The sequence below is a fragment of the Artemia franciscana genome, chromosome 3 (assembly GCF_032884065.1).
Source record: "Artemia franciscana chromosome 3, ASM3288406v1, whole genome shotgun sequence".
Classification (NCBI taxonomy): domain Eukaryota; kingdom Metazoa; phylum Arthropoda; class Branchiopoda; order Anostraca; family Artemiidae; genus Artemia; species Artemia franciscana.
The window spans coordinates 38,400,556-38,428,231 of NC_088865.1; the positions used below are offsets into that span (position 1 = coordinate 38,400,556).

At 33.6% G+C, this 27,676-nt stretch overlaps 1 protein-coding gene and 1 long non-coding RNA gene across 4 annotated transcripts in view; one reads left to right on the forward strand and one right to left on the reverse strand.

Moving 5' to 3' along the window:
- LOC136025255 (condensin complex subunit 3-like) overlaps positions 1–27,676 on the reverse strand; it is a 118,877-nt gene that overhangs the window by 43,731 nt on the left and 47,470 nt on the right. For all 3 annotated transcript variants that reach the window (XM_065701103.1, XM_065701102.1, XM_065701104.1), the window contains 2 exons: positions 15,863–16,054; positions 11,942–12,097 (listed from right to left, as the gene is read on the reverse strand). In XM_065701103.1, coding sequence (XP_065557175.1) covers positions 11,942–12,097; positions 15,863–16,054 — 348 coding nt within the window. The remainder of the gene's footprint in view (positions 1–11,941; positions 12,098–15,862; positions 16,055–27,676) is intronic.
- LOC136025256 (uncharacterized) lies at positions 2,295–7,173 on the forward strand. The gene is made up of 3 exons (XR_010617045.1): positions 2,295–2,452; positions 4,994–5,101; positions 6,985–7,173. It is a non-coding gene; the product is annotated as an uncharacterized LOC136025256 (long non-coding RNA).

The window sequence follows — 27,676 nt, forward strand, 5'->3', positions numbered from 1 at the left end:
ATTACACAAATTTAAAAGAATTAGGCCAAAACGGGAAATTTGTATAAAGTCGTTATAAAAAATGGAACTAAATATGAAGGGCAAGAAAACAGAGGAAGAGTATACGAAGCTGTATTTTTATATTTTTTTTCAGAAAAACAATTTTTACAGAAATACATAAGGACAGCCTTCCCACAACGTCCCTAAAAAGGACCTGGAAAGATCAGCACCCAAACAAATTGTCTCTTACTCCCAGACGGTAGGGAGGGGGCAATATTTTAACACAAAGAATGAAAACAATGTATTCGAAAATCACCTAAATATATAAAATTTTGTCCTGTTAAGTTCAAAACTGACTTAGCACTTTTTGAACTCCCTTCCCCCTCATACACCTACTCCATTATCAAACATACGTTTTTAAACCTTCCAGGCCTTTTTTCAAGAAATTTTGGTTTTAAACCGCCGATGCAATTCAAATAATAAAAACAAATATTGAACAAATCTTTCTAATTTTTAAGTTAGATGTGCCACGCACCATTTTCAACCTTGCTCTATGAATTGATAACGTCTTAGATATTGTTAAGTCATTCTATGCTATTCATCTCAATTTGAAATGCAGCATATACGTAGTACGAGGCCTAGCATACTGCCCCTGGAAAATTCACTTCCCCGGAAAATCCACCGTTGGAATATTTTCCATAAATGTAAAATTGAACAGCCAAAGGAAATTAAGACACTAAAAAGAACGAAGGAAAAACAGTATCATGGAAATTTCACCTGAATTCCAAAATACACGTAGCACAAATGATGTAGAATTAAAAAGTCAGTGATAAAGAACTGTAAGTAAAGGCCAATGCAGGCAAATAGCAACCAAACTCTATAAAGTCGAATTTTGATAACATTTGTAAGTCTAAGAAAAGGAACTTTGATAACAGCTAATACATCAAAAGAGTTGGTTTTTAATGCTGATTCCAAATATAAAGTTCATTAAGTTTAATGTTACACATCAAACGCCAAGAGCCTGAGAAAATATGCCTGATGCTCAAAAAATGGGGAAAACACCAAGAAAAGACAATTCATCATAATGAGAATAACACCAACAGATTCAATATATTAAATAACCCTACTGTGGGGGTCTCAACCTTCTATCCACAAAACTGTAGAAATATTACTGTTTTTGAGAAGAAAGATCACGAATGCGAGTTTTTTTCAAGTTATTTTAATACCAATATTACTCAAATTAGTCTGTAAAAATGATCAACCAGTTTATAAAAATCTATTGCCCCCTCCCCGAGACATTTTGGCTAGTAACTCCTCTTGTCGGTACCAAACAAAGGCCACGGGAACTAATCCCTCGTACTTCTTAGTCCCAGTCTGTTAAGTATGCGCACTTACATAAAAGGCCCTTCTTCTAGAGTTGCCACTAACTTCATATTTTCAAATTATTTTCTTTAACCATTATCTTACCCTGCTTAGATAACTTCGAAGACCACACTGCCTTTCCATGACTAAAGTAAAACAATTCAAAATAGGGATGAAACCTTTAATTGACAGTGAATATGTATAAAAATCATTTAATTGGATATTTCGAACACATATACAGTGTTCATCATCAGCAGTACAACAGTTTTGTTTTACTGCTAAAATGGGTTTTACTGCTGATGATGAACACTGTATATGTGTTCGAAATATCCAGTTAAATAATTTTTATTCATATTCACTGTCAATTAAAAGGTTTTATCCCTATTTTGAACTGTTTTACTTACCCTGCTATGACAACTCAACCCCAAAAAACATGAAAAAATTATTGATTTAATTAAAAATATAAAAATAAATGCTATAGGATATTCTACACCTACAAGCCTATACTTTACAGAATATCCCTAAGTTCCTTCTTTTCTTCATTACTTTTATTTTTTATACTTTCTTTTTGGCTGTTCAATGTTGCATCAGGAGGGGGGATTTTCCCAGGGAGGAATTTCTACAGAGGTAAGTATTCTGGGGGAATACACCTAGCACCGCGTAGTGCAGTTGCAAACTAATCGTTTCCTCTTAGCAATTAATCTTTTAAATTATAATTTTACAGCTAAGGTCTTTTAATTTTGCACAACCGGTACTCCCTTCCCCAATTAAGGAGATTATGCGTTACATCGCAGCTTGCTCAATTATCCCTTATGATTACAATTGTGAGGAAAACATTTTTTAATAGCCTATTACGTAGTGCATATTGCGTAATTATTTACTGGTTCGGAAAAAAAATTACTGGACTTCATCCATGATGACGAAGAAGCTTTCACGGCATTCGTTACAGCACCAATGTTTCTCAACAATTCTAGAACGACGGCATTCATCTACCGAAATTGCATAAAAAGGTAAAGCTTAACCACTTGAACAATCAGAATAACTAACCATTTTGGAATAAGAAAGGACACAAACAATTTACAAAGAAAAATGGATGGACCAAAATGCAAAGGTAAGTGGCATGAGTCTATAATTCAATGCAGAAAACAAGGGGTTGCGCACTAGATTCAACAGGTGTCTTTGTGCATCCGTCGTCTTTGAAGCTGCACTAGGCTTTATGCATATACCCCCCTCAATATATATATATATATATATATATATATATATATATATATATATATATATATATATATATATATATATATTAAATGTGAACTTATTGATATTGACTGTCTTTCTATATTGGTTACATACTTTCATAAATGCGCTTATAGTAAGATGTGATGAAGGCTTTCAACGCATTCAATAGATCTATAACGACGCAAAAATACGTATTTCCGATTAATTATATCGTATTCGTATAATGCGACATGCGACTCTAGCAGTCTATGAGAACTTCTAATGCTTCCCCTTTTATAAGGGGAGAGGGTCATCCATTTAATATGGATGCATATACATTTTCATGGCCGTTCAAAGAGGGGGGAGGCAGGGCAAGCTGGTTTGAGCACCGAAGCTGGAAGGTGGAAGACTGCGGCCAAGACTTTTGTTTTTTTTATATAAACGATTACGTTAGTCCTTTGCTAGTTCAAATGAATTTTTGAGGATAGGGGATAGGCTGATTTAGACCGGGTCCAAAAACCCTAGGAATAAACCTGAACATACTGTCTTGCTCTCAGGACTGATGCAGGTACATTATCCTGAGTTTCCTGTTCCAGATTCAGGATTGCTAATTCTACCCATTTTTGTGGAAAAGTAAAGGATAAGATAGCCCTGACCTCCTTAGCTTAGAAACGTGGCTATTATTGATCTCAAAATCATCTATTTACAAATTATCACACTTTAAGCTTTCTTTTTATTCTGCAACTTTAAAGGATTTTGTAAAAGTAATTTTTGTGTAAGAGCAAACTATTCGGTTTGAATTTCCTTCCTGTGTGGGTATTTACCGACTAGGGGAGTGGAGGATTTTCATCCCCAACCTCAAGCATTCAGGCAATTGTGAAATTCCCCATAGTATCCTGTATGTTCTTTTAATTAACCTGATTTGAAGATTTTGATGAACTTGACGAACGCATAATATTAGTATGAACTGTACCTGTAATTAAAAGCTGTGATCACTCAATTTGTAGAACATTAATTCTTCCAAATCTTCACATTAATAAAAGAAAGGGAGGGAGGTGTAGTATTCCTTAGACTAAAGGGTAAATCAACCCCATCTTTCAAATCGACTTATCTCCTCGTTCAAGTTTATAAAAGTCTGTAACCTGTTACAGAAACCCTTTTTTTTATATCAATTTTTATCACCTCGATCTCTTTTTTTTAAGATCGCAGACTTAGCTTAAACAAAAAATGAGAATACACACAACTGGCGTGAACCACAGCGCTTCTTGCAGTAAGTTCCGTGGCCCCTTCTGTGCAAGAAAACCAAATATGCAAAAGCATAAAGTGTAAAAACTTTAAAAATTAAAAAGCGGAAACGGTAATGATGTTATTTTCAAAGTGAGTTTTGGCCCACAGAAGAGAGTAACTTGAACTGAAAGCGGTGCACACGCGCGTGGTGCCTCCACAAGAGCTACCGAGATATAATTTGTATTCCTTTTATTTAACTTAATCCTTAAAATTATCGAAAGCTAACTATCCAAAATTAATTCATGGGTATTCAATTCATTTTTATCTAAAAAAAGAATGATAATTTTATTTCAGGAAGTAATGTTTCCTTGTTTTTAAGTTTCAGATTTTAAACGCACATAATACAACTTTATGCATTTCTTCCTTTTTTTGAGTTCATCGCAAAGTGCTTCAAAGCTTATGTTTTTTCCAGAAAAAAATTGTTCCCCTTGTATTGGATTAATTTTTATTTGAAACAAATTTGTTTAATTTTGCACGATGTAGGATAAAAAGTATGTATTCAGCACAAAATTTTTTCTTTTATTTTAAAATGCCAAATTTTAGATGCTCATGTTACAATTTAGTCTTTTTTCTTCTTTTTTTTTTACTCATGCGTTACATTAATCAAAAGCTAGTAATCCAAAATTATATTCTTATTTATCAATAATGAATTAATTTTTATTTCGCACAAATTTATGTCCTTTTACAAGTCAGAGAAACTCTTTTTAGCGAATAATTTTTACTTTGTTTTAACTGCAATACGCATATGATACAATGTCCTGCGTATATTTTTCTATCAAGGTTCTTGAGCCAAATTATGTTTTATTTATCAAAATTCAATTGGCTTCTAACTGAAAAAAACGTGTTCCCTTCCATGAATTTGACAATAAAAACTAATTTTAAGTCAGTAGTTTATTTTTACTTTTTATATGCTGTAAAGTCCCCCCCCCCCAAATACAAACGAGATCTGCGGCGTTTCTTTCTTCTTTCCTTTGTTTATTTGTTTACAGCATTCCAAAATTTGGAAGTTATTCAACTTTGCAGTTATTCAAAATTTTCGTTTCTATTTAACAGTATTTAATTAATTTCCATTTGAAACAGAATTATTTCCTTTTACATTTTTGCAAATAAATTTTTTTTTCAATCGGAAATTTTGTTTCCATTTTAGACACCACATGCAAATGCAATCCCTGTAAATGCAGCTCCGATACAGTCTGCTGCTCCGCTGCTACCTGCAAAAGCAGCTCAGATACAGCCTGCTGCTCCACTGCTCAAGGTATGTTGATTATTTACCAAATTACAATTTAACATAATTTTGTAAACCTCATTGGTGTGCCATCACAAAAAAGAGAGAAGAAAGCGAGAATGGAAATTGATGGAGAATGGAGCGAGAAAAAAAGCGAACAATTTAAACCAGACGAAAAATTTATAAAGTCAAAACCAAAGAACATCGAGATCAAAATGAAATAAGAACCAAAATTGGAAGAATTAAAAAGCTAACAAATTGAAAAAAAAAATTACAGACAATATAAAAGAATTGAAAGCAATAAACTCAAGTGAAAAAGATCAGCCACTCGCCAAATTCTAACGACTAACAATGTTCTGATTTAAAATATAAACAAGACACTTTTTTTAATGTAAAATAAAATAACAAAGCAGAGAAATACGTCACGTTTCTCTAATTTTAAACAGTGCTTTCTTCCCAAAGGACCTTCTCTACCATCAGAACCGAAAAGTCGTGTTCTGAACAAGCTTTATTTTAAGATCAGAACAACACGACCTTTCTGTAGATTCTTCAATTTTCTAAAGCACAAAAATGAAGAGTCCTCTGGTTCGTCACCCTCTTAACTTTACTTGTTTCATCACAGTTTTGAGAAAAACTCATAGTTTTGATGTGCCGTCACAGTTTTGAGAAAACAGTTTTTGAGCCACGCGGACATATACAGACATTCAGTCTAAGAGAGGGAGGGCTACTAAATTTTATTTCAAGAGAACTTTTTACTTGTCTTGGCAGAGCTTTCAAAATTTTCTACGAATTTGTCCCATAAAAAGGCTATTGAAATAACAACGACTACACAAATGAAAAATTTTAAAGGGCAAATTTAAAACTTTGAGCATTCCTTCGTCAGAAACCAAAATATAACTAAGATTAGGAAAATATGATTTTTGCTATAGAACTCTTTAGAAAAAGTGAAAGGAGTTTCGATTTTAGTCAACTGATCAGATAGGTTACACTTCTGACACTTGAATGTTAAAAACTATTTATGATTTCAGAACATTAAATAGCTGCTCAAAATCATACCAGAACCAGTGTTTGCAGCATCGTCAAGTCCGTTTCTATTATAAATTGCTTATATATCGAGAAATAAAAAATTTACGGGCAGATAATCTGAAATCAAAAATCAAAACCGAAGTCACTAGTACTCTTAGACAGTTAATGCCTGCTACTGCTAGTACTAACAACAACTCACTGCCGCACAAAGTCGCCTGAGGCCAACATAGCTATGCACTCTCCTTCTCCACCCCAATCTACTCAAAGCCTCCGTCTTTAAACCTCCCAAGAGGTTCTTATGTTCCTTAAATCTTTCCTTACGACCTCATCCCACCTCATTCAGGAACGACCTACTTTTCGTTTGACCCTAGGGGGTTGGCCGTCAAGGACGATCTTTGGCAGTCAACAGCATTTCTCATTCATTTCAATGAAACTTTTTTTTTCAACTTTCCATAAGAATTTGAGCTTGATACTCACCTTGATAGCTTGGGTGAATATTTGATGTTTTAATAAAGAATTTGATTTACAAACATAAATTCTACTTTTGTTGGTTGGAATGTGACAACAGTTTCTCATAAGATTCCTTGCTTATATTGTATTTTTTTGTATCCCCTTTGTATCCCCTTTGTATCCCAAATATCTGGAAAAGTCTATAAAATCCATCTAAAATGCCTTAAGTCTATAAAAGTCTATAAAAATTTGGATGAATTTCTATGCAAAATCTGTCTTTCATTCCTCCTGAAAAGTTTTTGGATGCTCTCTTTCTGCAGCAACCAATTACAACCTTACAGTTTCTGACGTGTCAAAATATTAAAACTAGTTATATTATTAAGGATTAAAAGAAACGTTTTAATTTTTAATTTATCTAAACATTTGATTTTTTTCAGGTAAAGTAACTGACGCCTGTGTCTGTAGCAAGCCGTGCAAATGCAACCCATGCAATTGCAAATAATTGAAAGTTGAATATGAAAGTAAATCGACAGCAGTTTTTCCTTTTTCCTGTTTTTTTTAATTTATTAATTCACCAAGACTTAAAAGTTTTATAATATTTTCACAATAAAAGTATTTTATGACTGTTTTCTTTCCTTCATAACCTCTGAGCTCAACCTGTAACTGAGTCCTAAGTCCCATCACTTTCATGCAAAATATTCAAAAGCTAAGCTAAGTATCCGTACATCAAAAATAATGCTTCCCGTAGCGTAAGTATATTTTAGAGCTAAAATCTGTTAGTATTAAATGAAAAAAACAAACAAGATTTTTCAACTAAAAGTAAGGAGCCACATCAAAACTTAAAACGAACAGAAACTATTTCGTATATGAGGGAGTTTGCCCCCTCGTCAGTACCTTGCTTTTCACGGTAAAGTTCGGATTTTGTTCCAATTCTTTAAGAAATGAATCACAAAAGTCGTTTAATTAAAATAAACAGCTCTTTTGAAAATACTAAAAAACTATGCAGCTTCTTACATTCAGTTGAAAAAACTTGTTTTTTATTTGATTTCTGATCGTTTTTTAAATAATGCTGGGAAATCCAAGCTTCATAGAAAATTCTCTTCCCCTATGAAAAATTCCTCGATGGAAAGATCCTCTCACGTAACCCTCTCCCACACCCCCCCCCCCAAAAAAAACAATGTCTGTATGCTTCATAATCACCAATACTAAATGTAAACAATGGGCAAAATTCATAGCTTGCAATCCTTTCCCCGAAGACTGTGGGGGATTAAGTCGTCCTCAAAGAAACAGTTTTAAGATTTTTCGACTATGCTGAACAAAATGGCTATCTCCATTTTGATCCGGAGACTTCGGGGAAAAATGAACGTTAGAGGAGGTCTAATTGCCCTCCAATTTTTCGGCCACTTAAAAAAGGACACTAGAACTTTTAATTTTCATTCAAATGAGCCCTCTCGCAACGTTCTTGGACCACTGGGTTGATACGACCACCCATGAAAAAAACAAACAGATAAACACGCATCCGTGATCTTTCTTCTGGCAAAAATTGCACATTTTTGCAGATAGGAACTTGAAACCTCTACAGTAGGGTTCTCCGATACGCTGAATCTCATGGTGCGACTTTCATTAAGATTCTGTGACTTTTACGGGGTGTTTCCCCTTTTTTCAAAAATAAGGCAAATTTTCTCCGGCTCGTAACTTTTAATAAGTAGGGCTAAACTTGATCAAACTTATATATCTAAAATCAGCATAAAAATTGAATTCTTTTGACGTATTCATTGGTGTCAAAATTCCGTTTTTAGGGTTTCGATTACTATCAGGCCGGGTCGCTCCTTACAGTTCATTACCAAGAACTGTTTGACTGAGCAAAAAGTTAGCATGGAGGAGAGTTCGAAAAGTTCCATTCTTCTAAATTCTTAAGAATGAATTTTTGAATGGTTTGTTTCAAAAAGGTTAGTCACATGCTCAAGTAGTTGAATTGACATCAAGCCGAATAAAAAAAAAAAAAAAAAAAAAAAAAAAAAAAAAAAAAAAAAAAAAAAAAAAAAAAAAAAAAAAAAAAAAAAAAAACACGGTCAGAATCTACTATCAAACTGTATACTCGTCAGTCTGATTGGCTTGAATCACTTTGAATTAAGTCCAGTCCGTCCTTGAAGGTCGTCTTGGGACCTCTTCCAGCGTAATAGCGTGATTACGTCTTTTGTATGCCTCACCGTCTTCTAGGCCATGAAGGTCTGAAAGGCGATGAGGCTCAAATTTTTCCTTCTACCTCTTTAAGTGGTGACTACAAGGACGAGAACCGTGAAATTAGCCTTCAGTGATGATTTTCAGAAGACGGACCTGACTCATTCGTTTGAAGTGACCAGCCCCTGAAGTTGCTGGAGTTGGATCTTTGTGAGGATAGTTGATTGGTTTTTAAGGCACTTAAGGAGTTCGACGTTTGAGATCCGATCAAGGTAGGTTATACCATGAATGCGGCTTTTAAACATTTTTTATAGTTTTAAACTGAAGTCTGATAACCATAAAAATGTATTGCCTCCTAAACTAAGGCGGATAATACAAAGAGAGACAATAGGTTGTACTCCACTACTTACTTGTGTTGCACCACTCGACGAACGAGGGTATAAGGAATCAAATGGATGCGACTTGGAAGAAAACGGAAACTATTGCCTAAATATTTTAGACAGACAGTATTTTCATCGACCGCGGTCAGGTAAAGATCACAGTCAGAATTTTTAAAGAACAAAGCACCCTTCCCCAGAAGACGAATGTGTGACGAATCTGTCAATGCCTTTTTTGCGGTCTAGATGGAATTACTCCAGCCGTTCTAGATGCAACATGTTTCTGAATGCGTTTTCTGCTCCAAGCAAAACAGTAAAATTTACTAAAATCTAAAGATTTAAATATTTAATCATGACGAACTTGTTTTAATATATTAAAGAGAGATAGGTGGAGCTAAGTATATTTCTTTTACTAATTAAATATAAATAATTAATAAATTTTATATATTAATTAAATATGTTAAATACAGAACATATTCAAACAATTAACTCATTTCTTTTGAAATTAAATAAAAAAAACTACTTTTTTTAGCTGAAAGTAAGGAGCGACATTAAAACTTAAAACGAACAGAAATTACTCGGTATATGAAATGGGTTGTCCCCTCCGCAATCCCTCGCTCTTTACGCTAAAGCTTGTAATTGTTTTAAAAAGTAGAATTGTGGCAAAGAGTCAAACTTAGCGTAAAGAGCGAGGGATTGCGGAGGGGACAACCCATTGCATATACCAAGTAATTTCTGTTCGTTTTAAGTTTTAATGTCGCTCCTTACTTTCAGCCAAAAAAATTAGTATTTTTTTATTTAATTTCTGAACGTTTTTGAATTAATGCATGTTTGGTTTTGGCTCTCCGCGCATAAATTATTAAAATGAAATTTGTATATTAATTCTTTTTTTTGGCTAAATGGCTTTCTCTTAGTTTTGATCAGACGATTTTGAGAAATAAGGGGTGGAGAAGGAGGCCTAGTTGCCCTCCAAATTTTCGGTTACTTAAAAAGGCAACTAGAACTTTTAATTTTTAACGAACGTTTTTATTAGTAAAAAATATACGTAACTTAAGAATTAACTTGCGTAACAAACTTTCATAATCTTACATTTTTATTATGTATATGAGGGGATTTGTACCCTCGTTAATACCTCGCTCTTTACACTAAATCGTAAGTTTTGTCCCAATTCTTTAAGAATGACCCCTGAATCAGAAAGGCCGTAGAATGAATAGTTGAAATTACTAAAAATACTTTAGCATAAAGAGCGAGGTATATATCTCCTCCTAAATACCTCGCTCTTTATGCTAAAGTATTTTTAGAACCCCTCATATGCGTAATAATCTCTGTTCGTTTTAACTTTCAATGCTACTCTTTCCTTTCATTTGAAAAAACGTTTTCATGTTTATTGTTCATTGTTTTCTTATAGTAATGTAGAAAATCCTGCGCCCTTTTCATTGAATTTTTCTTCCCCCATGACAGATTCCTCCAAGGAAAGATCCTCCAACATAGCCCCCTCCCCTCAGCCCCACCCCTAAACAAAATAAAATCCCCCTGAAAACGTCTGTACACTTCCCAATAACAATAACTATATGTAAACACTGGTAAAAATTTGTAACTTGCAGCCCCTCCCCCAGGGATTTTGGGGGAGTAAGTCATCCCCAAAGACATAGTTATTATGGTTTTCGACTATGCTGAACATAATGGCTATCACAAAATTTTGATCCATTGACTTTGGGAAAAAATTAGCGTGGGAGGGGGCCTAGATGCCCTCCAATATTTTGGTCACTTAAAAAGGGCACTAGAACTTTTCATTTCCGTTAGAATGAGCCCTCTTGCGACATTCTAGGACCACTTGGTCGATACGATGACCACTGAAAAAAAAAAAAAAAAACAAATAAACACGCACCCGTGATTTGTCTTCTGGCAAAAAATACAAAATACAACAATTTTATTCTGATAATCTTCTTAGCTTTTTTCTCAGACTATTTCAAAAAGTAAAATGGTAAAAAAAAGACTGGCGATGGGTAACCTATTTTCCCCATTATTTTTTTCTGTGATCCAGGAGTTTTATGGAAGGTTATCAAGTGATTTTGTTTTTTTAGAGCCCCTTATTTCAAAAGTATAGACTCCTTCCATTATTATTATTTGCTCAATACTTGCTTATTTAAGTAAACTTATTTATTTGATTACAGCTCATTGTACCCTATAATTTCTTGTGAGAATCAAGGGGTTTTGTAGAGAACAGCTTAGGAGAAACTCGCGCAATTCGGATAAAAATTAGCAGTAAGGGGTTAACTCCACAGACAATACTGCCTTTCCACCATACATGAAAAAAATGATTCAAACAAATGGGGACTCTTGTCTTATCAAAATATTGATATAAAGCAATATATGACAATTTCAGCCGTATAATCAATTGCCATCTTCGGCAAAAATAGAAAACCATAAGAAATAACTTAAAAAATATAACAGTTCAAAATATGGATGAAATCTTTTAATCGACAGTGAAACAAATATAAAATTTTAACTGAATATTTCGGACACATATACAGTGTCCATCATCAACAGTAAAACTCACTGCTGTTTTACTGCTGATGATGGAACACTGTATATGTGTCCAAAATATTCAGTTAAAATTTTATATTTGTTTCACTGTCGATTAAAAGGTTTCATCCCTATTTTGAACTGTTATATTTTCGTCATGGAAATGCAGTGTGGTCTTTGAAGTTATCTACGTTGAAATAACTTACAACTATACAACAGGCAAATTTTGTGCAATAATTTGTTTCTTGGTAGGAAAAAGATCCTAACTTTTGGAATAGGTTTGCCCATAGATAATGAGAAGGCAACTAACCTGATGGTTTTGATGAGATGCCTTCTACCGCTTTCATCACTTTTATCAAAAATATCAATCATTTCAATCAGCTGATCACAAATGAATTCATATTGAATAGCACTTGTTGCTTCAACACCTTGCAAGATGGGTGCTTGTGGAGGCTCCAATATAAAGCTGAAAAAAATTACGTAGAAGCCATGCTGACATTGATATCAGCTAACACTAAAATTGAGAATTAGCTTTCCTCCGTGGACGAGGAACTCGTCCACTTAAAATCATGCGTAATTACGGAGCGCCCGATCCAACAGTTTGCATTAACCGGGTCGTAGAGAATTTTCTGGAAAACGCTAAGGGAAGGACGAGCCCGTGGCTAGCTATCATGTGTCAGTGGTTTTGTTAATGTACATAGTGTGTATATACTTATGGTTATGTTCATAGCGTGATTTTCTTTTTTTTTCCATTCGTACTTCGATGTAATTCCAGTGAATTTCCGAGTAATAAAAGTACTTACTCACTTACTTACTAGTACGACATTCATCAATAATGATATTCATCCAATATCTAAAAAAGCTTGGATATTAACTGAAGATCAATATCATATCTGCACAGAGGGAAATGAGAGGGGGATTCTATCGCCCAAGACTTTGTTTGAAAAGCCACCCCAAGAAAATTTGAACCCAAAAGTGCATTTTTTTTTCATACAATAAAACCCTTGAAGTTAAAACAAAAGACTTCGACGTTTTTTACGGTAATTTAACCACCACACCCTCTGGTGTGTGGCGTCTCGTTCTCTGACATGCAGATACGTGATAGAAATGTATTTGTTTCTACTTTCAGGAACAAAATTATGACTCGTTATTGAATAATCAATCCGATGAATCATCGTTCTCCAATATTCTTCAGTCAGATTCGATCAAGTAGCCAAAACTGAAGCTCAGTTAATTTGAATATTTTTGTAATTTTTAGTCAAGGCCAGTCAAATATATACAAGGCTTGGATGAACAAGAAAAACAACTGAACGATGAAAACACTCAAGTGAAAATTTTTACATGAATTTTTCAGAAATAGCCAATTACATTATTCTTAAAATTTTCCATTGTGAAGGTCAACTAAGATCTAGTTCCTTAAAAAAAAAAAAAAAAAAAAAGAACAGTGAACTGAGGGTGATGATTTTACGGTGAAAAATTACTATTTGAACAAATACAAACTATCCAATCATATCATTCTGTAAACTTGTCGATTACGAATTTTTAATCTGAGCTCTAGAATTTCAGCAGCAGCTGAGTCTTAGTACTAGGTCAATCTTATTGTGAATATTAAGTGTACTTTAACATCCCATTCCCTTTTAAGTAGAAGATTAAATTAAAAAAAAAAACAAGTTTTTTTAAATGAAAGTAAGGAGCAACATTGAAACTTAAAACGAACAGAAATTACTCCGTATATGAAAGGGGCTTTTCCTCCTCAACGGCCTGCTCTTTACGCTAAAGTTTGACTCTTTCTCTTAACTCTATTTTTAAAACAGTAAGAAACTTTAGCGTAAAGAGCGGGCTGTTGAGGAGGAAAAGCCCCTTTCATATACGGAGTAATTTCTGTTTGTTCTAAGTTTTAATGTTGCTCCTTACCTTCATTTAAAAAAACTTGTTTTTTTATTTAATTTCTGGACGTTTTTGAATTAATGCATGTTTTGATCTTGGCTCTCCGCACATAAATAATTAAAACAAAATTTGCATATTAATTAATTGCAATTAATCGGAAGATTTTGACAAAAAGGAGGGAGGGAGGAAGCCTAGTTGGCCTCCAATTTTTTGATTACTTAAAAAAGCACCTAGAATTTTTAATTTTTTACAAACGTTTTCATTGGTAAAAAATATACGTAACTTAGGAATTATTTACGTAACGAACTTCTATATTTGTATGTTTTTATTGCGTGCATGAAGGGGTTCAACCCTCGTCGATACCTCGCTCTTTACCCTAAAGCTTAAATTTTGTCCCAATTCCTTAAGAATGACCTCTTAATCACAAAGGCCGTAGAATAAATAGTTGCAATTACTAAAAATACTTTAGCATAAAGAGTGAAGTATAACGAGGAGGTAAACCCCTCATATGTGTAATAATTTTGTTCGTTTTAAGTTTTAATGCTGCTCAAAAACTTTTATATTTATTTTTTCACTGTTTTTTTTTTCAAATAATGCTAGAAAACACTGCGCCCCTTCATTGAAATTCTCTTCTCCCATGACAAGTTTCTCCATGGAAATATCCTCCCACGTAAACCCCCTCAAATTTTCCCCCTAAACAAAAAAATCCCCCTGAAACCGTCTGTACACTTCCCAGTAACCATTATTATATGTAAACAAAGGTCAAAGTTTTTAACTCGCAGCCCCTCCCACGGGGACTGCGGGGGAGTAAGTCGTCCCTAAAGACATAGTTATTAGGTTTTTTGACTATGGTGAACAAATGACTATCTCAGAATTTTGATCCGTTGACTTTTGGAAAAAATGAGCGTGGAAGGGGGCCTAGGTGAACTCCAATTTTTTCGGTCACTTAAAAAGGGCACTAGAACTTTTAATTTCCGTTAAAATGAGCCCTCTCGCGACGTTCTAAGATAACTCAATCGATACGATCACCTCTGAAAAAAAAAACAACAAATAAACACGCATCCGTGATCTGTCTTCTGGCAAAAAATGCGAAATTCCACATTTTTGTAGATAGGAGCTTGAAACTTCTACAATAAGGTTCTCTGATACGCTGAATCTGATGGTGTGATTTTCTTTAAGATTGTATGACTTTTAGGGGATGTTTCCCCCTATTTTCTGAAATGAGGCAAATTTTCTCAGGCTCGTAACTTTTGATGGGTATAACTGATATTGATGAAACTTATATATTTAAAATCAGCATTGAAATGCGATTCTTTTGATGTAACTATTGGTATCAAAATTTCATTTTTTAGAGTTTCGGTTACTATTGAGCCTGTTTATCAATGATGTTTATCAATGAGTTCGTTACCACGAACTGTTTGATAAACACGTTTTGACCCATGAATTTAACACGTGTCGAGTTCATGGAAACATTCAAGACTTGCTTATTTTTTTGCTTCGTTCTAAAATTCGTGATCTAAGATAAAGGAAAATCATATTCCAAGAACGCCATTTCTCACGCGAGGTGTAACATAATATTAAAATTCCATTGTACTTAGAATACCTATTGATTTTGTTCTTTACAGATTACAACTTCATGAAAAAAAATAATATCCACATACATAAGGATGGCTGCACTGAAGAAATACATCATCAAATCAATGTACATATATCAAATGTCAGTCAATGTATATAAATAAAGGAATTTCATGTATTATGCAGTTAATCAGTGCCATAAATTATATGTCAAAATAATATCCTTTGTTTGGAAATAAGGGTCAAAATTTTAATACTGTATTCTATTGAATTTTTCCGAAAATTGAAAAAATCCTCATTTTTTATACATTTAATCAATATCATAAAGTACTACAGTCCCTTCAAAAGAATCAGAAGCAAACAAATCAAACACAACCTTTCTGGGATGTCACTAGGTAGGAGCAGGGTCTAAAACTTCGGAGAAGCAAAACTGCAATTCGGAGAAACAAAAAATGCATCAAAAGAGGAAAATGAGAGGCGAATCCATTTAGATCCTGATAAAAACAAGTCCCTAGCGCCCTTGCACCCCAGATTGCCTTCTGAAATCTTACTTCCTCTTTCGAATAGACATATAAGAACTTAGAGAATACAATTTTTCTAGTCAAGTGAACCTTCAGAAGATTCTAAATATTCCTTTAAGATTTCCCAAAATCATAATGGACCTAAAAGGCTTCCTCTCCCCCCTGGAAGAGGGCTTTCACAGATTCGGCAACATGCTCATACACTTTCAATAAATTACCTGATATACATCGATAAAGTAAAATAATACCTTTTCACATAGTCAGCATACGCTGTCAGTTCAGGAAAAATTCGCTCCAAATATTCGTCCTTCTGCTTTGAGTGAAAATATTTAGCCAAATTCTTCCAGTAAACTGCAACTTGTGAGCTTAATTTTTCTTTTTCCACAAGGAGCTCTTCAGATAAAGGTAATTCTTTGATCAGCTCGTCAACAGATTTGATACTTAAAAGATCGGAGTAAGAATAGATACATATCAAGGCTGAGAATTTATAATGCTTATAAGAAAATGAAAGTGAATGATTAAAAGGTTACAAAATGTTAACTATCAGAAATGAGTGGTAAAATGAATTTGTTAACTATTACTCAGGAAGAAAAGAAAATATCTTGCCGGACAGGATAAAAACAAAGTGGCAAAAAATTTTCAAAGTGAAGAAACAAATGAGACACCTGTATAAATAATGGTGTCTTCAACGCTAAATGTAGACAAAGAACGAAGGTAAAATCTAAAATAATCTATAAAACTAAATAAAACCTAAAACTAAGAAACAAAAAACAAACCAACATCTAGGCTGTGTACAATACGTATAATAACTATATATACAATACATAAATATTGGTTTGCTTTTTAATTTTTCATTTTCTCAATAGTGTGCACAAACACATATGTGGTGCTTAATCGCAGAAATATTAATTGTATATATAGAATAGTGAAAAAAGAAGCCCCAAAACGACCTCCAATGACGGATGGGAGGGATAGGACCAATATGTCAGTAAAACACCTATCCGACCTCTGAGGACGGATGGGGGGATAGGACGGATAGGTCAAGTAAGTTAAATATATATTTACACATAGCTAAATTTCTCATAAATGTAACTGACATCACCTCTTTATCCTCATTTATATCTTGAAATTTATTTATTCATTATAGGCTAAGCAACTTATTCTTCTTAAAATTGGTTCTGGATCAAACTATTGCATCATGTACTTTCAAAGTGTCCAAATATTAATCCATATTATCAGAACAATAGCCAATAATTTCAATGCTTCTACATTGAGTACATAGCAGTTTCCATGCTATGTAGTCAAAAGAACAGTTTGCTTTCAAAACCCATAATATGTAGGCTTTATATATGCTCTGTATGTATGATCACATAAAATGTTTCTTGGAAGAGTACTTATAGAAACAAGCCAAAGAGCAAGTAGCACAAAAGAAACGAAAACGGAAAAAAAATGTAATGCATACCAGTTTGTAAGGATTGAAGGAAAATAGTTTTCCCACTTCTTTGAATGGCGAGCCCCGTCCCCTCCCCCAAAGAGAAATTTTTTTCTAAAATTTTAAACTCGAATCTCGAACTGTGTAATAAAACAGGGTGTAACTTACGAAGGTATTTATGAAGGCCTACCAAAAGCTTGCTAAAGAAAGCATGTTTATCTCCTAAACAGTAAACAGCAACCAATATTTGTTTATGCATAAACTACATAATTACAAGAACGCAGTATAAATTACTGAAATAATTTTTTGCTGAAATTAATAATATATTTACTGGAATAAGAATGCACTCTAGAAGTGTATAATAATAATTTCCACACAGCCACACACTGATATAACTCAGAGGACTTTGTATACTAAAGTCGGCAAATTTTCAAAGCCCAAATTACCCAGATCTAGAAGACGGTGAATATTTAGGTAGCGAATCCATCTCCATTAAAAGCTCACAAAAATAACTCTTAATATGACTTTTCATTGTGTTTTGCGAATGCAAAATACGAAGAAAATACGTTTTCTATGATTCAAATGTGCGGCTTTCAGTTAGGAAAACCTAGCCTTAATTCAATGAATTAATCTAGTAAAGAACGAACTCCAACCCATAGTAACCACAAACTTAAAACCGTATTTTGAAAATAAATCCCAAGTGAGGAAGGATCGCCATTTGAAGTTGCTTTAGAATTTGCAACTTCTATTTTGGTTAATCTTAACTGTAAAATATTATTGCAAATAAATCTAATGAAAGAGGGGGATAAAGAAGACTCGGTGACCTATACAGCGAAAACTGAAAACCAAAGTAAGTTAACAACTACCTAACTTTACATTTAAGGCTAAATATAATTGAGCTATCTTCTGAAACCGTTCCCTGACAAAAATATAAGATTTTCTTGTTTTGGAAATATTATTTTATTTACAGACGAATTTACAAAAATAAAACCAGAAAACCATTTGGTTCGTTACGCCAATTTTAAGCTCAAACATATACAATTATATAAACAAAAATCAAACATAAACTTCACCGATGTGCTAAGAATTTAGCACATGGCCTATTCAATAATATATATTTTTAATATATTATTATCAATATGTCATTTTTTAATTAATATATTTTATTTAATTCTTGCCTCTTCTAGCTTTCTCTTAAATATGAGGTCAGATTTAGTTAAAACTTCCTCCATTCTCATCTCCATTTTGAATCTCTTTGCTCTTCTTTGTCTTTTCTCTTCATCGCTTGCTCTTTCGCACTTATTTTCCTCTGTTTTATGTCCCTTTCTAACGTATTTTTTGTTATTAGCGCCATTGGGTTTCAATGAACAGTTCGATGAACAGTTTCCGTAATTATCGTTTAGACTGTCAAAACATTTTTTATTTTCAGCTTTTTCAGAATTTTCTGTTCTCCTTTTCTTCACTCTTGATTCATCATCGGGGGGGGGGGGGAATTCTTTTTTCTTCATCATGTGGCTTATAAGAGTGGTCATTGGGTTCATTATTTTCGTAGTAGTCTCTTGCCCTCTTCTTTCTTTGCACATTTTGTCGTTGCAGTTCGATGAACAGTCATCTGAACAGTTTCCGTAATCATCGTTTAATCTGTCAAAACATTTTTTATTTTCAGCTTTTTCAGAATTTTCTGTTCTCCTTTTCTTCACTCTTGATTCATCACCGAAGAGGAAATCTGTACCTATATTTTTCTTTCTCTCTGAAATTGTTCGTCCTTCTTACATTTCGGCAATATCCAAACTTCTCATAAGGACTCCTACAACGCCTTTTGCGGTTAATAGGTTGAGTGTATCTATAATGTTTTTGGTTGTAACAATTATGATGTCGTTGCCGCTCATGATGTGGCTTATAAGAGTGGTCATTGGGTTCATTATTTTCGTAGTAGTCTCTTGCCCTCTTCTTTCTTTGCACATTTTTATATTCATAGTCTTTTGAGGCATCCACGCGCTGTTCTCTTCTGCCTTGCTCTCGGTATGAATACCGTGGGGTGTACTCCTTACGATGACAAGCCCCTTTAATAAACCTAATAGGAGATCTGTACCTATATTTTTCTTTCTCTCTGAAATTGTTCGTCCTTCTTACATTTCGGTAATATCCAAACTTCTCATAAGGACTCCTACAACGCCTTTTGCGGTTAATAGGTTGAGTGTATCTATAATGTTTTTGGTTGTAACAATTATGATGTCGTTGCCACTCATGATGTGGCTTATAAGAATGGTCATTGGGTTCATGTCGGTATTGTTGCTTGGTTCTGCTATAACTATGCCTATACTCTCGCCTAGTAGAGCTATCACTTTCACAATGTTTTCTTGAAATTTTTTCTTCTCGTGAAGGATTCATTTGTCGTTCACGTTTCAGCTGATCAGTTGGTCCTAGAGATCTTCTGCTTGAACTGCGCCTATGCTTTCGCCTAGTAGACCTATCACTTTCACCAGGTTTTCTAGAGGGGGTTCCTTCTTGTCTACTTGCATGCTTTTTCATCTCGTTCTCACCAGCCTGGATGACATTACCACTCTTTTCATCCCTTAGCTCCTTCTCACTTTCTTCAACGTCATACTTGAAAAATTTCATTAGTAGTTCGCATTCGCAAACACCATAACATGGTTCGCATTCGCAAACACCATAACATGAAGGATTCATGCCAGTCAAACCTTGAGGATTTTCTTCTTTTTCTGATCTTGTCACCATTATATTTATAAGTGTTTTCGCTAGTTATTAACTTTCCACACTGAGGTGAATGAAGTTTATGCATCGTTTTATATGGTAAAAGACGTCATGACAAATGACGTCATCATGGCAATACAAAAGGGATCCTCAACATAAACGTATTCTTTGAAGTTTTGATATGACGTCATTTATATTTATAATCATTTTTGTTGGTACTTATTGTCTATTATACCGACCGATCCAGCATTTAGACAAGAAGTGAAGTTAATCATTCATACTTCATAATTTGCAGCTAAGTAATTGTAGAATAATTGTAGACTAACCGAAATAACTATTGCAAATTCCGAGGCAGCTTCAAATGGCGATCCTTCCTCACTTGACATTTAGTTTCAAATCCTCCATCCTCACAAACCCATGTGATTTATAGATTTTTTCCTCATTTTTGTTCATGTTGTCCGACTTGCTCTTTGGCTTATTTCTATATAGGCCTATATTCTTCTAAGAAACATATTTCTTTCCAAGATTGTTCAAGACAAATATAACTACAAATGAGGGTCTGGAAACTGTCCCCTTTCCTAACAGTAAAAGTAAAAATCCTGCTGCATCATTGGCGCTTCATTGGAAGTAAATTATATCTCAAATATTTTCTTTCAAATTATTACAGGCATTGAAAATGAAAATAAAAATTGGAGTGAAATAACATCTTTAACTAATGAGATTTCAACAGCTAATATCATTTTATATCAATAATTCAATTTGATTTTATTCGTTCTTTCCAGGATAGTTCAAGACAGTAAAGTGCCAAAAACGCAATAGGTTTTAGACTTTTGCAGTTAGGGAAAGAGAGAGTACTGAAAATCTTGTTTCTAGTGATTTATATTCGTTTTAAGCTTGATTTACATATTCTTTTTAAGTTTTACTTGTTTTAACATATATTTACTCACTTATATTAGCACCTGTTGTATATTTGTTTACTAGGATTTGTTTATTCAATTTTTGTTCGTTTTGGGTTTCATTTATACTTCAATAGTAAAAGACTTCTGTTCCCTTTTAAGCTTTATTTTGCATATTCAGTTTAAGCTTTACTCGTTTTAACATGTATTTATCCATTTATATTAGTACCTGATGTGTGTTTTTTTGGTACGATTGTTTATTTGACTTTTGTTCATTTTTGGTTTTGTTTATTCTTAAATAGTAATTTCTAGCGTTTTGGGATTGAATTATTATAGATATTTATTTCTCTTGATCTTAAGTTTAATACGATCTATACTTTCCTTTGGAAAACTTCTTTTTCAAAAAGTCTTTTTTTGATATTTTCTATTCGTTTTTTAATTGCCAAAATTTCACGTTTTTCAAAATTCCCTACCCCAAAACAATTTCTTTTATATATATATATATATATATATATATATATATATATATATATATATATATATATATATATATATATATATATATATATATATATATATATATATATATATATATATATATATATATATTGAATTACGGGATTGAATTATTATAGATATTTATTTCTCTTGATCTTAAGTTTAATACGATCTATACTTTCTTTTGGAAAACTTCTTTTTAAAAAGTCTTTTTTTGATATTTTCTATTCGTTTTTAATTGCCAAAATTTCACGTTTTTCAAAATTCCCTACCCCAAAACAATTTCTTTTATATATATATATATATATATATATATATATATATATATATATATATATATATATATATATATATATATATATATATATATATATCTATATATATAAAAATAAGTTGTCTGTGGATCTGTGGATCGTGGATCAGGTGACGTCATGTTTGTCCACATATGACGTCTTTCACACTAATACAAAAGAAGAAAAAAACTAAAAAAGGTAAAAACTACAAAAAAAAACTAAAAAGAAAAAAAAACTAAAAAAGCTAAAAAACTAAAAAAAACTAAAAAAAGGTAAAAATCTAATAACTAAAAAAAACTGAAAAAAATAAAAAAAGGCAAAAACTACAAAAAAAATAAAAACTAATAAAAAAACTAAAAAAGCTAAAAAACTAAAAAAACTAAAAAAAACTAAAAAAAGGTAAAAAACTAAAAACTAAAAAAGAAAAAAAACTAAAAAAAAGGAAAAAACTGAAAAATAAAAGAGAAAAAGAAAACTAAAAAAATATGAATAAATATATATAAAAATAAGTTGTTTGTGGGTTATGTCTGTCTGTCTGTCTGTCGAGTGACGTCGTGTTTGTCTGCATATGACGTCTGAATTATTTCACACTAATACAAAAGAAGAAAAAAAACTAAAAAAGGTAAAAACTACAAAATAAACTAAAAAGAAAAAAAAACTAAAAAAGCTAAAAAACTAAAAAAAACTAAAAAAAGGTAAAAAACTAAAAACTAAAAAAACTGAAAAAACTAAAAAAAGGCAAAAACTAAAAACAAAAACTAAAAACTAATAAAAAAACTAAAAAAGCTAAAAAACTAAAAAAACTAAAAAAACTAAAAAAAGGTAAAAAACAAAAAAAAACTAAAAACTAAAAAAGAAAAAACTAAAAAAAAGGAAAAAACTGAAAAATAAGAGAAAAAGAAAACTAAAAAAATATTAATAAATATAAAAAATATAAATATAAATATAATATAAATTAGCAATCAACAAAGCACCGAGACACAAATGACGACCGGGACACAGGGAGTATAAATGACGACCAGGACATAAGTAAAAAAAAAAAACTAAAAAAACTAAAAAAATGGTACAAATGACGACCGGGACACAGGGACACAACTACAATGGGGACGCCGGGGGGCACAGGGGGATATAAATGACGACCGGGACACCGGGACACAAGGAATATAAATGACGCCCGGGACACTCAAAGAGAAATCACAGACTGGAACACCGGGACACAGGGAATATAAATGACGACCGGGACACAGGGACATAACTACAAAGGGGACGCCGGGGTGCACAGGGGGATATATAAATGACGATGGCGACTCAGGGAATGGTCGATTAGCAATCACCATCAACAAAGCTCAAGGGCAATCATTAGAATCATGAGGTATAGATCTGAATACGGATTGTTTTCCCATGGACCATTATATGTTGCATGTTCAAGAGTCGGTAAACCTGAAAATCTATTTATATGCACAGACAATGGGACAGCAAAGAATGTTGTATATTCGCAAGTTTTACGTAGTTAAAAACATATATATATATATATATATATATATATATATATATATATATATATATATATATATATATATATATATATATATATATATATATATATATATATATATATATATATATATCTATATTCACAGGTGGGACATAGGGACACAACCACAATGGCGCGTAACTAATATGGCGCGTAACGACTTACGCGCGCGGGGGGGCTTGGGGGGGGGGGGGGCGCGAAGCGCCACCCCAACAGCTAGTATATATATATAAATAAGTTGTCTGTGTGTGTGTGGGTCTGTCGGGTGACGTCATGTTTGTGTGTTGACTGACGTCATGTTTTCGACTGATGAAATTACAGACCGGGACACCGGCACATAGGGAATATAAATGACGACCGGGACACTCAAAGAGAAAGCGACCGGGACACTCAAAGAGGAAGCGACCGGGACACAAGGAATGTTCGATTAGCAGTCACCATCAACAAAGCACCGTGACACAAATGACGACCGGGACACACAGAGTATAAATGACGACCAGGACATAAGTAAAAAAAACTAAAAAAACTAAAAAAAAAAGGTAAAAACTACAAAAAACTAAAAAGAAAAAAAAACAACTAAAAACTAATAAAAAAAACTAAAAAAGCTAAAAAGCTAAAAAAAAACTAAAAAAGGAAAAAAAAAAATAAAAAAAGGGGAAAAAAATGAAAAATAAAGGAGAAAAACAAAACTAAAAAAAATAAAAAAAAAGGGGGGGAAAACTACAAAAATTTATTTCATCATATACCATTTCAAAAACGAATGTATATACAGACCGGGACACCGGGATACAAATGACGACCGGGACACAGGGAATATAAATGACGACCGGGACACAGGGAATATAAATGACGACTGGGACACAAGGACACAACTACAACGGGGACGCCGGGGGGCACAGGGGGATATATAAATGACGACGGGGACACAGGGAATGTTCGACTAGCAATCACCATCAACAAAGCTCAAGGGCAATCATTAGAATAATGAGGTATAGATCTGAATACGGATTGTTTTTCCCATGGACAATTTTATGTTGCATGTTCAAGAGTCGGTAAACCTGACAATCTATTTATATGCATAGACAATGGGACATCGAAAAATGTTGTATATTCGCAAGTTTTACGTAGTTAAAAACATATATATCTATCTATATTCACAGGTGGGACACAGGGACACAACTACAATGGCACGTAACTAATATGGCGCGTAACGACTTACGCGCGCGCGGGGGCTTTGGGGGCGCGAAGCGCCCCCACCAACTTGGTGTTGGGATGGCGCAAAGCGCCACCCCAACAGCTAGTAACCAATATGTTCAATGCTTCTACATTGAGTACATTGCAGTTTCAATGCTATGTAGTCAAAAGAACAGTTTGCTTTCAAAACCCATAATATGTAGGCTTTATATATGTTCTGTATGTATGATCACATAAAATGTTTCTTGGAAGAGTACTTATAGAAACAAGCCAAAGAGCAAGTGGCACAACAGAAATGAAAACGGAAAAAAAAATGTAATGCATACCAGTTTGTAAGGATTGAAGGAAAATAGATTTCCCACTTCTTTGGATGGCGAGCCCCGTCCCCTCCCCCAAAGAGAAATTTTTTTCTAAAATTTTAAACTTGAATCTCGAACTGTGTAATAAAACAGGGTGTAACTTACGAAGGTATTTATGAAGGCCTACCAAAAGCTTGCTAAAGAAACCATGTTTATCTCCTAAACAGTAAACAGCAACCAATATTTGTTTATGCATAAACTACATAATTACAAGAACGCAGTATAAATTACTGAAATAATTTTTTGCTGAAATTAATAATATATTTACTGGAATAAGAATGCACTCTAGAAGTGTATAATAATAATTTCCACGCAGCCACACACTGATATAACTCAGAGGACTTTGTATACTAAAGTCGGCAAATTTTCAAAGCCCAAATTACCCAGATCTAGAAGACGGTGAATATTTAGGTAGCGAATCCATCTCCATTAAAAGCTCACAAAAATAACTCTTAATATGACTTTTCATTGTGTTTTGCGAATGCAAAATACGAAGAAAATACGTTTTCTATGATTCAAATGTGCGGCTTTCAGTTAGGAAAACCTAGCCTTAATTCAATGAATTAATCTAGTAAAGAACGAACTCCAACCCATAGTAACCACAAACTTAAAACCGTATTTTGAAAATAAATCCCAAGTGAGGAAGGATCGCCATTTGAAGCTGCTTCAGAATTTGCAACTGTTATTTTGGTTAATCTTAACTGTAAAAGATTATTGCAAATAAATCTAATGAAAGAGGGGGATAAAGAAGACCCGGTGACCTATACAGCGAAAACTGAAAACCAAAGTAAGTTAACAACTACCTAACTTTACATTTAAGGCTAAATATAATTGAGCTATCTTCTGAAACCGTTCCCTGACAAAAATATAAGATTTTCTTGTTTTGGAAATATTATTTTATTTACAGACGAATTTACAAAAATAAAACCAGAAAACCATTTGGTTCGTTACGCCAATTTTAAGCTCAAACATATACATTTATATAAACAAAAATCAAACATAAACTTCACCGATGGGCTAAGAATTTAGCACATGGCCTATTCGATAATGTATATTTTTAATATATTATTATCAATATATCATTTTTAATGAGTATATTTTATTTAATTCTTGCCTCTTCTAGCTTTCTCTTAAATATGAGGTCAGATTTAGTTAAAACTTCCTCCTTTCTCATCTCCATTTTGAATTTCTTTGCTCTTCTTTGTCTTTTCTCTTCATCGCTTGGTCTCTCACACTTATTTTCCTCTGTTTTATGTCCCTTTCTAACGTATTTTTTGGTATTAGCGCCATTGGGTTTCAATGAACAGTCCGATGAACAGTCATCTGAACAGTTTCCGTAATCATCGTTTAATCTGTCAAAACATTTTTTATTTTCAGCTTTTTCAGAATTTTCTGTTCTCCTTTTCTTCACTCTTGATTCATCATCGGTGGGGCAAATTCTTTTTTCTTCATCATTATTTTCGTAGTAGTCTCTTGCCCTCTTCTTTCTTTGCACATTTTTATATTCATAGTCTTTTGAGGCATCCACGTGCTGTTCTCTTCTGCCTTGCTCTCGGTATGAATACCGTGGGGTGTACTCCTTACGATGATAAGCCCCTTTAATAAACCGAATAGGAAATCTGTACCTATATTTTTCTTTCTCTCTGAAATTGTTCGTCCTTCTTACATTTCGGCAATATCCAAACTTCTCATAAGGACTCCTACAACGCCTTTTGCGGTTAATAGGTTGAGTGTATCTATAATGTTTTTGGTTGTAACAATTATGATGTCGTTGTCGCTCATGATGTGGCTTATAAGAGTGGTCATTGGGTTCATGTCGGTATTGTTGCTTGGTTCTGCTATAACTATGCCTATACTCTCGCCTAGTAGAGCTATCACTTTCACGATGTTTTCTTGAGATTTTTTCTTCTCGTGAAGGATTCATTTGTCGTTCATGTTTCAGCTGATCAGTTGGTCTTAGAGATCTTCTGCTTGAACTGCGCCTATGCTTTCGCCTAGTAGAGCTATCACTTTCACCAGGTTTTCTAGAGGGGGTTCCTTCTTCTCTACTTGCATGGTTTTTCATCTTGTTTTCACCAGCCTGGATGACATTACCACTCTTTTCATTCCTTTGGTCCTTCCCGCTTTCTTTATAATCTTTTAAAACGTCAGAACGTGAAGGATTCATTTGTCGTTCGCGTTTGAGCTGATCACTAGGTCTCCGAGGACTTCTGCCTGAACAGCGCCTATGCTCTCGCCTAGTAGAGCTATTACTTTTACAACGTTTTCTTGAGAGTTTTCCTTCTTGTCTACTTGCATGTTTTTTCATCTCGTTCTCACCAGTCTGGATGACATTACTACTCTTTTCATTCCTTAGGTCCTTCCCGCTCTCTTCATAATCTTTTAAAGCGTCATACTGTGAAGGATTCATTTGTTGTTCACATTTGAACTGATCACTTGATCTTTGACGACTTCTGCTTGAACTGCGCCTATGCTCTCGACTAGTAAAGCCATCACTTCTACTAGGTTTTCTGGAGGGGGTTCCTTCTTGTCTACTTGCATGCTTTTTCATCTCTTTCTCACCAGCCTGGATGACATTACCAGTCTTTTCATCCCTTAGCTCCTTCTCACTTTCTTCAACATCATACTGTGAAGGATTCATTTGTCGTTCGCATTTTAGCTGATCACTTGGTCTTTGAGGATTTCTGCTTGAACTGTGCCTATGCTCTCGCCTAGTAGACACACTATCACTGTTTTCATTCCTTGGGTCCTTCCCGCTTTCTTCAGCATCTTTTAAAACACCATAACATGAAGGATTCATGCCAGTCAAACCTTGAGGATTTTCTTCTTTTTCTGATCTTGTCACCATTATATTTATAAGTGTTTTCGCTAGTTATTAACTTTCCATACTGAGGTGAATGAAGTTTATGCATCGTTTTATATGGTAAAAGACGTCATGACAAATGACGTCATCGTGGCAATACAAAAGGGATCCTCAACATAAACGTATTCTTTGAAGTTTTGATATGACGTCATTTATGTTTATAATCATTTTTGTTGGTACTTATTGTCTAATATACCGACCGATCCAGCATTTAGACAAGAAGTGAAGTTAATCATTCATACTTCATAATTTGCAGCTAAGTAATTGTAGAATACTTG